The following is a 14977-nucleotide window of genomic DNA, read 5'->3' as shown; positions in this document are numbered from 1 at the left end:
TAATGTTAATACTGGCCTCTATCATTGTGCCAAATTATACAACTTTCCCGCATACGCCTATATGGGCTGCCATTCAAATCCGGCGGAAGAAACGGAAGAAGAAGAAGAAGAATAATAATAATAATAATAATAATAATAAGAACACTAACGAAAGCAATAGGTGCCTACGCACCTACGGTGCTTGGCCCCTAATAATAATAATAATAATAATAAGAACACTAACGAAAGCAATAGGTGCCTACGCACCTACGGTGCTTGGCCCCTAAATATAGCTGCAAGCAGCAATTAAGGGGCCAAGCACTTTTGACCAAAAGGTGGCGCTGCTCCAGACGTTTTTGAGTACTTTCAGGGCATGGGGTTGAAGATGCATATCATGTTTTGTAATGATATGTGAATGTGTTGGTAAAATATAGCATTTTTGGCCAAAAATCGAAATGGGCGACGCCCAAAATGGCTGACCTGTGAAAGTCAGACATCATTCGACTCGACATGCTCTGCCGGATGTAATGAGACCAGTTTCATGAGTTTCGGACGAAAGGTTGAGACGTTATAAGCCAAAAAGCAAGTTTTTAGTATCTCCGGACCACTAGAGGGCAGTGCGCCGAAACTCCGCAATTAACCTTAGACCCTAGTTGTCATAACACACACCAAGTTTGGTGTGAATCGGTGAATGCGTTACGGAGATATCGCCTCAAGTCCATTTTCGCAAGTTCTTCGTTAAATTAGTTCGCAAGTTAAATGAAAACGGTTGGTCTAATCAACTTGAATTCCATAACTTTTAGTTGGCATGGTCTGTAGATCATGTGATTCAATTTTGGTGAAAATCGGAGACACGGCCTAGGACGAGTTCGATCAAATAGGTTTTTCGAAAAATGTAAAATAGCGCGAAAAAATTCATGACGGAAAATGACGTCATAGGGTGGGTTTGAATCGGACTGAGCCAAGGAATCAGAGGAAAAAAGAATTTTGATTGTAGCCCATTCGGTTCAAAAGTTATCATGATAAACATACGTGAAAGTTTGGACAAGTGGTGGCGCTAGAGAGTTTGATTTTGAGACTTCATAATTGGCCTGATTAATGTTAATACTGGCCTCTATCATTGTGCCAAATTATACAACTTTCCCGCATACGCCTATATGGGCTGCCATTCAAATCCGGCGGAAGAAACGGAAGAAGAAGAAGAAAAAGAATAATAATAATAATAAATATAGCTGCAAGCAGCAATTAAGGGGCCAAGCACTTTTGACCAAAAGGTGGCGCTGCTCCAGAAGTTTTTAAGGACTTTCAGGGCATGGGGTTGAAGATGCATACCATGTTTTGTAATGATATGTGAATGTGTTGGTAAAATATAGCATTTTTGGCCAAAAATCGAAATGGGCGACGCCCAAAATGGCTGACCTGTAAAAATCAGACATCATTCGACTCGGCATGCTCTGCCGGATGTAATGAGACCAGTTTCATGAGTTTCGGACGAAAGGTTGAGACGTTATAAGCCAAAAAGCAAGTTTTTAGTATCTCCGGACCACTAGGGGGCAGTGCGCCGAAACTCCGCAATTAACCTTAAACCCTAGTTGTCATAACATACACCAAGTTTGGTGTGAATCGGTGAATGCGTTAGGGAGATATCGCCTCAAGTCCATTTTCGCAAGTTCTACGTTAAATTAGTTCGCAAGATAAACAAAAACGGTTGGTCTAATCAACTTGAATTCCATAACTTTTGGTTGGCATGGTCTGTAGATCATGTGATTCAATTTTGGTGAAAATCGGAGACACGGCCTAGGACGAGTTCGATCAAATAGGTTTTTCGAAAAATTTAAAATAGCGCGAAAAAATTCATGACGGAAAATGACGTCATAGGGTGGGTTTGAATCGGACTGAGCCAAGGAATCAGAGGAAAAAAGAATTTTTATTGTAGCCCATTCGGTTCAAAAGTTATCATGATAAACATACGTGAAAGTTTGGACAAGTGGTGGCGCTAGAGAGTTTGAGTTTGAGACTTCATAATTGGCCTGATTAATGTTAATACTGGCCTCTATCATTGTGCCAAATTATACAACTTTCCCGCATACGCCTATATGGGCTGCCATTCAAACCCGGCGGAAGAAACGGAAGAAGAAGAAGAATAATAATAATAATAATAATAATAATAATAAATATAGCTGCAAGCAGCAATTAAGGGGCCAAGCACTATTGGCCATAAGGTGGCGCTGCTCCAGACGTTTTTGAGTACTTTCAGGGCATGGGGTTGAAGATGCATACCATGTTTTGTAATGATATGTGAATGTGTTGGTAAAATATAGCATTTTTGGCCAAAAATCGAAATGGGCGACGCCCAAAAAGGCTGACCTGTGAAAATCAGACATCATTCGACTCGGCATGCTCTGCCGAATGTAATGAGACCAGTTTCATGAGTTTCGGACGAAAGGTTGAGACGTTATAAGCCAAAAAGCAAGTTTTTAGTATCTCCGGACCACTAGGGGGCAGTGCGCCGAAACTCCGCAATTAACCTTAGACCCTAGTTGTCATAACACACACCAAGTTTGGTGTGAATCGGTGAATGCGTTACAGAGATATCGCCTCAAGTCCATTTTCGCAAGTTCTACGTTAAATTAGTTCGCAAGTTAAACGAAAACGGTTGGTCTAATCAACTTGAATTCCATAACTTTTGGTTGGCATGGTCTGTAGATCATGTGATTAAATTTTGGTGAAAATCGGAGACACGGCCTAGGACGAGTTCGATCAAATAGGTTTTGCGAAAAATTTAAAATAGCGCGAAAAAAGTCATGACGGAAAATGACGTCATAGGGTGCGTTTGAATTGGACTGAGCCAAGGAATCAGAGGAAAAAAGAATTTTGATTGTAGCCCATTCGGTTCAAAAGTTATGATGATAAACATACGTGAAAGTTTGGACAAGTGGTGGCGCTAGAGAGTTTGATTTTGAGACTTCATAATTGGCCTGATTAATGTTAATACTGGCCTCTATCATTGTGCCAAATTATACAACTTTCCCGCATACGCCTATATGGGCTGCCATTCAAATCCGGCGGAAGAAACGGAAGAAGAAGAAGAAGAAGAAGAATAATAATAATAATAATAATAATAATAAGAACACTAACGAAAGCAATAGGTGCCTACGCACCTACGGTGCTTGGCCCCTAATAATAATAATAATAATAATAATAAGAACACTAACGAAAGCAATAGGTGCCTACGCACCTACGGTGCTTGGCCCCTAATAAGAACACTAACGAAAGCAATAGGTGCCTACGCACCTACGGTGCTTGGCCCCTAATAATAATAATAAATATAGCTGCAAGCAGCAATTAAGGGGCCAAGCACTATTGGCCATAAGGTGGCGCTGCTCCAGACGTTTTTGAGTACTTTCAGGGCATGGGGTTGAAGATGCATACCATGTTTTGTAATGATATGTGAATGTGTTGGTAAAATATAGCATTTTTGGCCAAAAATCGAAATGGGCGACGCCCAAAATGGCTGACCTGTGAAAATCAGACATCATTCGACTCGGCATGCTCTGCCGAATGTAATGAGACCAGTTTCATGAGTCTTGGACGAAAGGTTGAGACGTTATAAGCCAAAAAGCAAGTTTTTAGTATCTCCGGACCACTAGGGGGCAGTGCGCCGAAACTCCGCAATTAACCTTAGACCCTAGTTGTCATAACACACACCAAGTTTGGTGTGAATCGGTGAATGCGTTACAGAGATATCGCCTCAAGTCCATTTTCGCAAGTTCTACGTTAAATTAGTTCGCAAGTTAAACAAAAACGGTTGGTCTAATCAACTTGAATTCCATAACTTTTGGTTGGCATGGTCTGTAGATCATGTGATTCAATTTTAGTGAAAATCGGAGACACGGCCTAGGACGAGTTTGATCAAATAGGTTTTGCGAAAAATTTAAAATAGCGCAAAAAAAGTCATGACGGAAAATGACGTCATAGGGTGCCTTTGAATTGGACTGAGCCAAGGAATCAGAGGAAAAAAGAATTTTGATTGTAGCCCATTCGGTTCAAAAGTTATGATGATAAACATACGTGAAAGTTTGGACAAGTGGTGGCGCTAGAGAGTTTGATTTTGAGACTTCATAATTGGCCTGATTAATGTTAATACTGGCCTCTATCATTGTGCCAAATTATACAACTTTCCCGCATACGCCTATATGGGCTGCCATTCAAATCCGGCGGAAGAAACGGAAGAAGAAGAAGAAGAAGAAGAATAATAATAATAATAATAATAATAATAATAAGAACACTAACGAAAGCAATAGGTGCCTACGCACCTACGGTGCTTGGCCCCTAATAATAAGAACACTAACGAAAGCAATAGGTGCCTACGCACCTACGGTGCTTGGCCCCTAATAATAATAATAATAATAATAATAATAATAAGAACACTAACGAAAGCAATAGGTGCCTACGCACCTACGGTGCTTGGCCCCTAATAATAAGAACACTAACGAAAGCAATAGGTGCCTACGCACCTACGGTGCTTGGCCCCTAATAAATATAGCTGCAAGCAGCAATTAAGGGGCCAAGCACTATTGGCCATAAGGTGGCGCTGCTCCAGACGTTTTTGAGTACTTTCAGGGCATGGGGTTGAAGATGCATACCATGTTTTGTAATGATATGTGAATGTGTTGGTAAAATATAGCATTTTTGGCCAAAAATCGAAATGGGCGACGCCCAAAATGGCTGACCTGTGAAAATCAGACATCATTCGACTCGGCATGCTCTGCCGGATGTAATGAGACCAGTTTCATGAGTTTCGGACCAAAGGTTGAGACGTTATAAGCCAAAAAGCAAGCTTTTAGTATCTCCGGACCACTAGGGGGCAGTGCGCCGAAACTCCGCAATTAACCTTAGACCCTAGTTGTCATAACACACACCAAGTTTGGTGTGAATCGGTGAATGCATTACAGAGATATCGCCTCAAGTCCATTTTCGCAAGTTCTATGTTAAATTAGTTCGCAAGTTAAACAAAAACGGTTGGTCTAATCAACTTGAATTCCATAACTTTTGGTTGGCATGGTCTGTAGATCATGTGATTCAATTTTGGTGAAAATCTGAGACACGGCCTAGGACGAGTTCGATCAAATAGGTTTTTCGAAAAATTTAAAATAGCGCGAAAAAATTCATGACGGAAAATGACGTCATAGGGTGGGTTTGAATCGGACTGAGCCAAGGAATCAGAGGAAAAAAGAATTTTGATTGTAGCCCATTCGGTTCAAAAGTTATCATGATAAACATACGTGAAAGTTTGGACAAGTGGTGGCGCTAGAGAGTTTGATTTTGAGACTTCATATTTGGCCTGATTAATGCTAATACTGGCCTCTATCATTGTGCCAAATTATACAACTTTCCCGCATACGCCTATATGGGCTGCCATTCAAATCCGGCGGAAGAAACGGAAGAAGAATAATAATAATAATAATAAGAACACTAACGAAAGCAATAGGTGCCTACGCACCTACGGTGCTTGGCCCCTAATAATAATAATAATAAGAACACTAACGAAAGCAATAGGTGCCTACGCACCTACGGTGCTTGGCCCCTAATAATAATAAGAACACTAACGAAAGCAATAGGTGCCTACGCACCTACGGTGCTTGGCCCCTAATAAAATAATGATAGCAATAACAATAAGGATCTATATTTGGAGAAATACAAGTTATGCAATAAAAGCAAATAAAAACTATTTAAAGACTTTCGACTGAGTATGTGGTTGTAGAAAAAAAAGTACAAAGTAAAAAAATATAAGAGCTAATATACAAACATGACTCTGAATGTGTTGTTACAGGAGTTGTTGCAGCCTCTGACACAGTATGACCTCGTCAAGGAGCTACAGTCTTACAGCGACGTGTGTGAGGCATTGTCCACAGTTGAGCTAGCTGTCGGTTTCCTTGCTATGACAGGGGGAGAGCCAAACATGCAGCTAGGCGTTTATTTGAAGGATGTGCTGCAGATGACTGACCACATGGCTACGCATGTCTTCAAGGTTTGCCATAAACACATTTCTTCCTTGTTTGATATCGTGGTGGATGCCATTTTCACTGGTATTACATAGGATCTGTATACTTACATTGGGTGAATGGCCTTACAATATATATAAAGTCAGCTGATGCAGCTTCAAAGTCCAAGAGATCCATCAAACTGTATGGCGAGGCTGAATGAATAATATTAATAAATGTTTAATGCTGTAACACCATAATTTCCATCTCTGGGAAACATTCACACACACACTCATACACTACGGACAATTTAGCCTACCCAATTCACCTGTACCGTATGTCTTTGGACTGTGGGGGAAACCGGAGCACCCGGAGGAAACCCACGCGAAGGCAGGGAGAACATGCAAACTCCACACAGAAACGCCAACTGAGCCGAGGTTCGAACCAGCGACCCAGTGACCTTCTTGCTGTGAGGCAACAGCACTACCTTCTGCGCCACTGCCTTGCCCTATTTTTATTTCAGTTAACGACAATTATTTTACATTTTAGTTTCATTTTTTTGTTTTCGTTAACTATAATGGTGCAGAATCGTGCATAAGTATGTGATTTGGGATGCATATATTATGTCAGAGCACCAGTATTTAAGGTAATCAATTAAAAAACAGAATTATTACTCCTTTACATGTAGTCGGGTGCAGGTGTACAAATATTTTCGTTCCATCTTACTTGCTTGAATCTGAAAATGTACATCAGAGCACCATTATAGAGGGTATACACAAATCTTTGCTCTGCTTGTGTTTTATGAATGACGCCAAATGTGTGATTGAAATACAATTGTGTGTGCAGGCATTGAGTCGGTGCAGCCTGAAGCACTGTGTGGCCCTTTGGCAGCTACTCAGTTCTCTGAAATCTGAGACAATGCTACGTCTGAAGAGGGTAAGATGGATACCCACAGATAATACTTTATTCTGGTTTGTTGCTTCAGTGAGTTTGTACACTCTCAATCCAAGTAGTGGACTTTATTAGAAAATTTGGGTAACGCTTTACTTCAGGGGTCACCAACCCTGTTCCTGGAGAGCTACCTTCCTGCAGAATTCAGGCCCAACCCTGATCAAACACACCTGAACCAATTAATAGTACCTAAAGCACCACTTGATAATTACAAACAGGTGTGTTTGGTCAGGGTTGCAACTGAAATGTGCTGTAAGGTAGCTCTCCAGGAGCAGGGTTTGTGACCCCTGCTTTACTTGAAGATGTGTTTATAAGGCTGCCATGAAACCGTTATAATTATGATATGACGTGTCATTTTAAACATCCTTATACCAACTGTCATTGTTTTTTAACATTTTGTTTTTTTATGACAACTTGAAATTACTAAGAAAAGAAAGAAACTGTCATAAATCTGTAATAAACATGATTGTCATGAAGTCATTATAAATATTTCATGAATTTTATACCATCATCATATTTTTTTTTTTACGTCAACTACAGTGGTACAAGCTGAATTTGAATATTATTGACGCTGGTAAAAACTATTTGACACGACAATTACACTTTTAATGAGACATTTTAACAAATACAGTTGCTCCACTAAAAAAGTGATCAGAAAAATATTCATGACACGCATATAATGGCTGCACGACAGTCATGTTTATGACAGATTTATGACAAGTTATGTTTCCTTGGTAATGTCAAGTTGTCATAACGAAGATAAATACTGGTTGTGATGTATTAATTTACGTCATGTTGTCATATCAAACAATGACATCTTCACATGCAAAATGACAACTGAGCAAATGAGTTGTCATAAGCATGCATAAAATCTCACTCATGTGTCACGTAATGCTTATAAGGGTTCTGTGTCTTATAAACACCCCTCTTCAAGTAAAGGGTTACAGAATATTCCATGGAAACCCATTGCCTTGAACCACATCCACACGGTGAAACTAAAAAGCCCAAGTTTAATTGATTTAGAACAGCATAGAACAAGTTTCTGGGTTAATTCAACTTGGGCTGTTTAGTTTAACCTTGTGTAAAAACTGATTTAGGAGTGATGTAAGGCATTGCGTTTCCACAAAATTTTCTTGTAAAGTCGACTATCTGGGTTGAGATTGTAAGATAATAATGACTTATTCATCTGCTCTTTAGGATCCATTCGTTGGAATCAGTAAAGAATACAAGCAGCCATTGCAGGAGGAACACAAGAGACTGCTCACAAGTTTCTTCACCAAGTCCAGCGCTGATGCCTTCCTGTTGGAGATGCATGAGTTTCTGCTTTTGGTCCTGAAAAGCCCAAAAGCCACAGACACCTACAGGCCTGACTGGAGGTGAGAGCTTATAGTAAATTACTGATATGTTTGTCTTCCAATTTTCTATCTTCTCTTTCTTCAAGAGTTTTGGAAGGGTTTCAGTTTTTGCTATAGTTAAAAATTAACGTATCATTTCTGAGGTACAGATGGACAGATGTATTATAATGTGATGAATAAGACAATAAGCTTATGTTGTTGAATAAGCATCTTCTATTATTTTTTTACGGAAATGAGGGGTGATTTGTTAATGTCTGGCTTTTGTATTGTACTCTGGTAATGTAACGTAGCGATCCTGGCAACAGAGATGAGGATTCACGTGTAGTTTATTTAAAGAATAGACAGGCAGGCAACAGTCAAACGGATACACACTGGAGCATGAGGGTAATCCAAAAAGCGTATTCAGAAACAGTCAAGTGGTCAGGACAGGCGGCAAATAATTAAAAATGGTAAACAAGACAAGGATCAAAAACACGGTTGTACAAACAGGAAAAATGCCTTGTAATGTTCGTGGGAGAAACAAGACTCAGCAATGTGTTAGTAATGGCTGACGTGAAACTGACGTTTCGACATCTTGAAGCGCAAATTTCGAAACACTGCACTGAAGCATGATCCAAAACACCCAGATCACATGACCGAGGTGATTCGAAACACCAAGGTCATGTGACTAAAGTGTTTCGAAACATCAGGTCACATGACTAAAGCGATTTAAAGCATCGATTTAAAGCGTTTCGAGTACTGGCGAATCTGTGCTTGAAAATTATGACGATGTATTTTAATAATGTTACATTTTATGACTAAAACAAGACATATTTATTCACAAAGTGTTCAGTTGGATCTCAGACCAATGTTGAAAACAAAACACGTTACAAGAACAGAGCATTTAAAAACTAACATCTAGAGATGCATCACCCTGGATTCAAACCCATTATCTCTGCATGCTAGTCTGGAACTCTCAGCGCTCCACTAAATCACTTGAAGCTTCAACTCTACAACGTGGGGTTTAATACCTCAATTTGCTTAGCTGTTTCTTTGCTATAGCTGTTCCAGAGCAATACATAAAAATAACCTCTAGGTGTCACTGGTTTTCAAAGAGACAGGTTTCGAAACGTTTCAGAGCTTCGACACATTTGCAACGACTGTTTCAGTGTTTTATGAAGCCTCGCTTTGCCCATCACTACAATGTGTATGTCAAAGTGAGGTGTATAAATCGTCCTGGGCTGCGTCCGAAACCGCCTACTACTCAGTAGGTAATGCATTTGAATGTAAACGTACTACTCAGCCGTTAAAAAAGTACGTTCTATACAGTATGAATGTAAAAAGTATGAACAGAATTCGGACGTACTACATCCGCCATTTTGTCATGGTCACGTGACCTACCTGCGACATTTGCGTCGCTTCACTCCCATTCATAAATTCAATCGCGGGGCATCATGGGATAGCGCAGCATGCATGGGATGCGCACTTCATAATCTCCCTGTAAGTAGTAAGTCCTACTGGTACTTCTTGCATACTGATTTTTTAATTTTTTAATTCTATAAATCCGGACCTTCTTGTAATATCAAGCCAATTCCATGCGTGTTCAATAAGAAAAGATCTGGAGAGGGTTTTCTTCAATGCCAAAAATATTAGTAATTTATTAGATACAAATTAATAATTCGATGACAGAGCTCTGGGTCACGTTACCCCAATGCATTACAAGAATTACATTTAAGAGGTTCGCAACTAACATACATTTCCTGAGATTTCCCAGCATATATACACAACTGATATTAACAGGTGGAGTTTTGGTAACGTCACTTATCAGTCATTCTGCAGTCCTTTGGGTCTTGTACCCCAGACATACTTCCTTTTTCTGCAACCCTTTTCTGCATACCAGAACTGAACAATTATGTGCATCTTTAATGTATTTCACAACTTCTACAAGCATCATGCTCCTTGTGACATGTCTAGACTTAGTATTAAACAGCAGTCTGAAACAAGGGCCCCCGCACTATATTTATTCTAATTCTGCTATTTCCCACAGTTCCTTCTCGGCTGCTATGCAGCACAGTAAAAAAAGAGCAAGTGTGTCTGGTCAATATGTGGTATCATACAAAAGAGAAAGATTGATTGATTAATCTGTTTTTAGTCTAAACATTTTCTTATAAAAAATAAAGACACAAAAGTAATACGAATAAATTGCTTTTTTCCACAACGTACTACTCGGCTCGCATACTGATTTTAGCATGCTGTAAATAGTATGGAAGTATGCGGTTTCGGACGCAGCCCTGGTCATCAGTCCTTACGAGCATCAGCTGTGTCTGTAATCAGGGAGGGAACAGGAGCTGGTGTGTGTGTGAGGTGCATGATGGGATCTGTAGGTCATTTCAGAGGCAGAATTGCAGCTGCTAGATCGCAGGTGATCATAACAGTATGAAATGTAATGACAAGTAGTCAAGACAGTAAATTTCTTTATGTTGCTTTAGCTTGTTTTAATGAGTTAATCAGGTTTCACCTAAATTTATACAAAGTTTAGCTTAATATTTTTAGTCAGTTTGATTTGGTTAAAAAAAGTTTGATTCAACTAAAAGTTTTAGGGCAGCAAGATTTTTTTTTTACAGTGTACAGAAATCTGCATGGCCAGAATAAGTATAGATTGTGATGTGACTGATCATAGATATTTACCATAACTCACTAAATTCTTTCTGTCCTTCAGGCTAAAACACACTGTTGTGTCCTACATGGAGCGTAAAGATCTGGATGTTCCTCCTGAGGTGGAAGAGTTCTTCCCTAAAGAGATCCTGCTTTCGGAGTACACCAGTACATGGAACTTTTCCGTTAACCTCAGGCAAAAAAGAAGCCAAAGCTAGTTCTGGATGAAGCACTTGTGTTGTCTTAGCCATTGACTTATATCAGGGAAAAAGAAAAAAAAAAGCTAACAAATGACAAATTGCCTAGTACAGACTGTTGCAGTCAGTGATATCTGTGCACCTACTGTAAGGTTAAGTTTGCAATACATACATTTTGCTCCCCTGTAATATGAAGGTACAATCTGTTAAAATTATCGCTTCAAGTCTGAAAACAATCATAGATAGGTTTCTAAAGTTTTTGAAGTTGTTTACCATTCCAATTTTGTATTTGTTTACTTTTTCCTTTACAATACCAATAAACTCATCTCTTTAGACTCATTTAAAGAATGCAAACTGTTGAATGTTGAAATACACACTCCACATCATGAGCAATGGACTTCTATGAAGTAAAACAGCAAATTATAGAAAGCTGAACTGCTTATTTTTTATTTCCTTTGACATATCAAGTGTGCAGAGGTCTCTTCTACACACTCTTTTTCTCTTAAACACAACACACACACACACAATACCCCATACAGTGCACTCATTGTCATGTTTAAGGGTGCTTTCACACCTACACTTTTGTTTCGGAACGTGTCTCGTTTGCCCAGTTAGCGCGGTTCGTTTGGCATATGTGAACAGGGCAATCGCACTCTGTTACGCGCCAAAGTAATCGCTCCGAGATCGCTTGAATGAGGTGGTCTCGGCTCGATTGAAACAAACCCTGGAGCGGTTCGATTGCAATGAGAAAGTGATCCGAGTGCGGTTATATCACTGTGTTTTATGGATATGTAATAGGCTTACGGCTATATGAAGAGAGAATTATGAGTAGGGTGGGAAGTTTCGTGAGTCTCCGGATGCCCGCAAACGAGTGATAATCTCCCGATAATCTCGCGTCTTCCTCCCGGTCCTCAAATAGGCATCGTCGCGCACCCTTCTCACCCCTTCCCACCGCGTCTCTCCTCAGACACGTTGCGCGCACGCACCTGTCAATCACCAGCAAACCACCACCTCTCCTGACAGCTGAGTGGGACACAGCAAAATAAACCCTGACACTCTGACCAATGTGAGGAGAGTTTACTCGCACGTGACTTGTTTTAGCTCTTTTGGTCCGATTAGAAACTTTGCAATGTGAAAGCGAACCGCTCCAAGAGCAAAGAGCAACAATGTAACAATTTTAATCTCTGTTTCGGAACAACTGAATCGATTCACAGGTGTGAAAGCACCCTAAGAAACCAGTCTGAGGCCCCGTTTACACTAGTGCGTTTTAGTTTTAAAACGGCGTTGTAGAATGAAAACGATCCGCGTCCACACTCGCGTTTTACCCAGCGTTTCTGAACAGCTCTCCGTCCACACCAAAACGCTGAAAACGCACATCACGTGACCACACACACACTCTCGGGCAAGCGCTCCAGCATTCTACCCAGATGAGAGCTCTGCTTGTCGGGCTGCACATCACGCATCTCCCGCTGGATCTAATCTCACTATATTTGCTGAACGTGATATTTCATTCATGTTGTTGTCTTTATCTAACGACATAGGCCAATTTCCTGACTTTGGTCATTGGAATCTACTAAGTTACTTGTTCACAGGTAACATGTTTTGGTTAAGCGCAAAGATAAGTTAATGATAAGTTAATGATTAATCCAGGTACATTGACTGATCGCTTGCCTTTATTTCCTACAATGTATAAACTTATTGCATGTTATACTTTTATAATTATCGATTATTAAAACTGATTTTCAGCAAAAGAGAGGGTGTGTTTCGTATTTTCACTGAAATTGAAAGGAGACCGTTATCGGCTCCGTTTTGTTATAAATATCCACACAGTGAAGATGACGCTCATATATGCAGCACGACGCCTCAACATTTCTGCTGTCTGTTAAGTAGCTAATATTAAAAAGAAAATAGGCAGTTCCTTAAATCATGTTTACATTTTATTGTTGAGAAAGTGAAACAACGTAGCCAAGGTGATGTGAATGAAGTTATAAAGTACACTGTTCCCTTTGAAGATTTACCCGTGTCCTCGGTATGTTTTCCATATCAAACTGAGAAGGGGGAGACTGCAGCCTTGATCAAACTTGCGAAGTCTTAACTTACAAGAAGAGGAAGCGTGGCTGAACTGTGTGGGCTACTTAATATTGAGGAAAAAGCCCCAATCAGATAGGCGAACGTTTGCAGCCCCGCCTCCGTTTTCAGATGTTTCCGTCTTTCCCCATCCACACTGAGACGGAGCAGCAGCGTTTTAGAATGAAAACAGCCTCTCCAGCGTTTTCGAAACGCTCCGTTTTCGGCGCTCGAGAACTCCGGCGTAGTGTGGACGGATGGCGTAACCGTAGCAAAACTTAGGCGTTTTCAAACTAAAACGCACTAGTGTAAACGGGGCCTGAGATGATCAGCACTTTATCACATGGCACTACATCCTGCTAGAAGTAGCCATAAGAAGATGGGTACACTGTGGTCATAAAGGGATGGTGGTCAGCAACAATACTGAGGTAGGCTGTGGAGTTTACACTATGCTCAATTGGTACTAATGAACCCAAAGTGTGCCAAGAGAATATCCCCCACACCATTTCACCACCAGCCTAAACCATTACTACAAGGCTTTCATGTTGTTGATGCCAAATTCTGACCCTACCATCCGAATGTCGCAGCAGAAATCGACCAGGCAACATTTTTTCCAATCTTGTCAGCAAAATTGGTATGCATCTTCAACTCCATGCCCTGAAAGTGCTCAAAAAGTTTCACAGTGCCACCTTGTGGTCAAAAGTTATAAGGACATTTTGAAAATGCCAATAACTTCTGCTGCATTAACCTTATTGTCACGCGACTGGTCTTGATAGATTCCTTGGAAGGTCGTGCACACATTGATATCAAAATCTTCATAATTTGACCAATTTCCTGTCTGCTACTGTTATGCAAATTAAATTGCTACTTTTTAAACTCCTCCTAGACCGCTGGTCCAATTTTCACCAAATTTGACTCAGATTATCTACAGACCATGCTGACAAAAGTTATCAAATTCGTATCGATATGGGTAATTGTTTTTGCGTATTACACCGACAAACGTGCTGGCATGATGCCTAACAACATGTGAGGTTGTATCTCTGCGATGCTTAAAGATATTGACATTTTAGTTGTGTCATTGCTGCATCATAATGAACAAACCATAAATATTTGGTGACAGCACTCCCTATGGGTCAAAAGTTATAAACCATTAATTATAAATTAATAACGAAACTTACCAATTTGGTAATAACTTTTGACTGAATATGCTAACTTTGACGAAAATAAGCTCAAATTATTTTTTAAGTGTTGCTGAAAACATATATACCCCTTATGACATAAGCCCCTTTCACACATACAGACCTTTCCGGAAAATTACCGGCAATTGTCCGGAAAGGTTGTATGTGTGAACAGGTCCTTTTTGAAAATACCGGTAAATTCGTTCTGGCTATTTTCCGGAAAGAGAAGTTGTAACATTACCGGCAATTTGCCGGAATGCTGCGCTGTGTGAATGCAGAAGGAAGATTGCCGGAAAGAGCGCGTGCACGTCTAGAACGTGCTGACGTGAGACGTCTTCTTTAGCCAGTCACAACAGTCAGACGCATTTACGTCCGCGCGGTTTATGTTAATTAAAGCCTTTGAATATTTTTCCAGACACATTTAGCTGCTAGAAGTTAGTCAGATCACGTTTATATGTTCTTCTTAATGCCAAATGTGTAAATAATCATCGATGAGATGCTTATGATAAGCCGTTGTTTGTTTACCTTCAAGCTTTGCGTGTGCCTGTAAAACAGCCTGTGAGCGCCTGCACATGCACATATTATATACATCTCGATGACATGCGAAAGTGATCCTGCGAAAGTTGTTCACA

The 14977-nt window shown here is 40.2% G+C and overlaps 1 protein-coding gene across 1 annotated transcript in view; it reads left to right on the top strand.

Annotated features, from left to right (window-relative positions):
- rnf213a (ring finger protein 213a) overlaps nucleotides 1-11532 on the top strand; it is a 194609-nt gene extending 183077 nt beyond the window's left edge. The window contains exons 65-68 of the mRNA NM_001353835.3: nucleotides 5813-6010; nucleotides 6810-6899; nucleotides 8112-8290; nucleotides 10968-11532. Of these exons, the coding sequence (NP_001340764.1) occupies nucleotides 5813-6010; nucleotides 6810-6899; nucleotides 8112-8290; nucleotides 10968-11121 (621 nt within the window). The 3' untranslated portion in view covers nucleotides 11122-11532. The remainder of the gene's footprint in view (nucleotides 1-5812; nucleotides 6011-6809; nucleotides 6900-8111; nucleotides 8291-10967) is intronic.
- Nucleotides 11533-14977: the final 3445 nt, after the last annotated feature.

The sequence above is a fragment of the Danio rerio genome, chromosome 3 (assembly GCF_052040795.2).
Source record: "Danio rerio strain M-AB ecotype USA chromosome 3, GRCz13ab, whole genome shotgun sequence".
NCBI lineage: Eukaryota > Metazoa > Chordata > Actinopteri > Cypriniformes > Danionidae > Danio > Danio rerio.
Note: the sequence above shows the minus strand (reverse complement) of the source record. Positions and strands in the feature narration are given on the sequence as shown.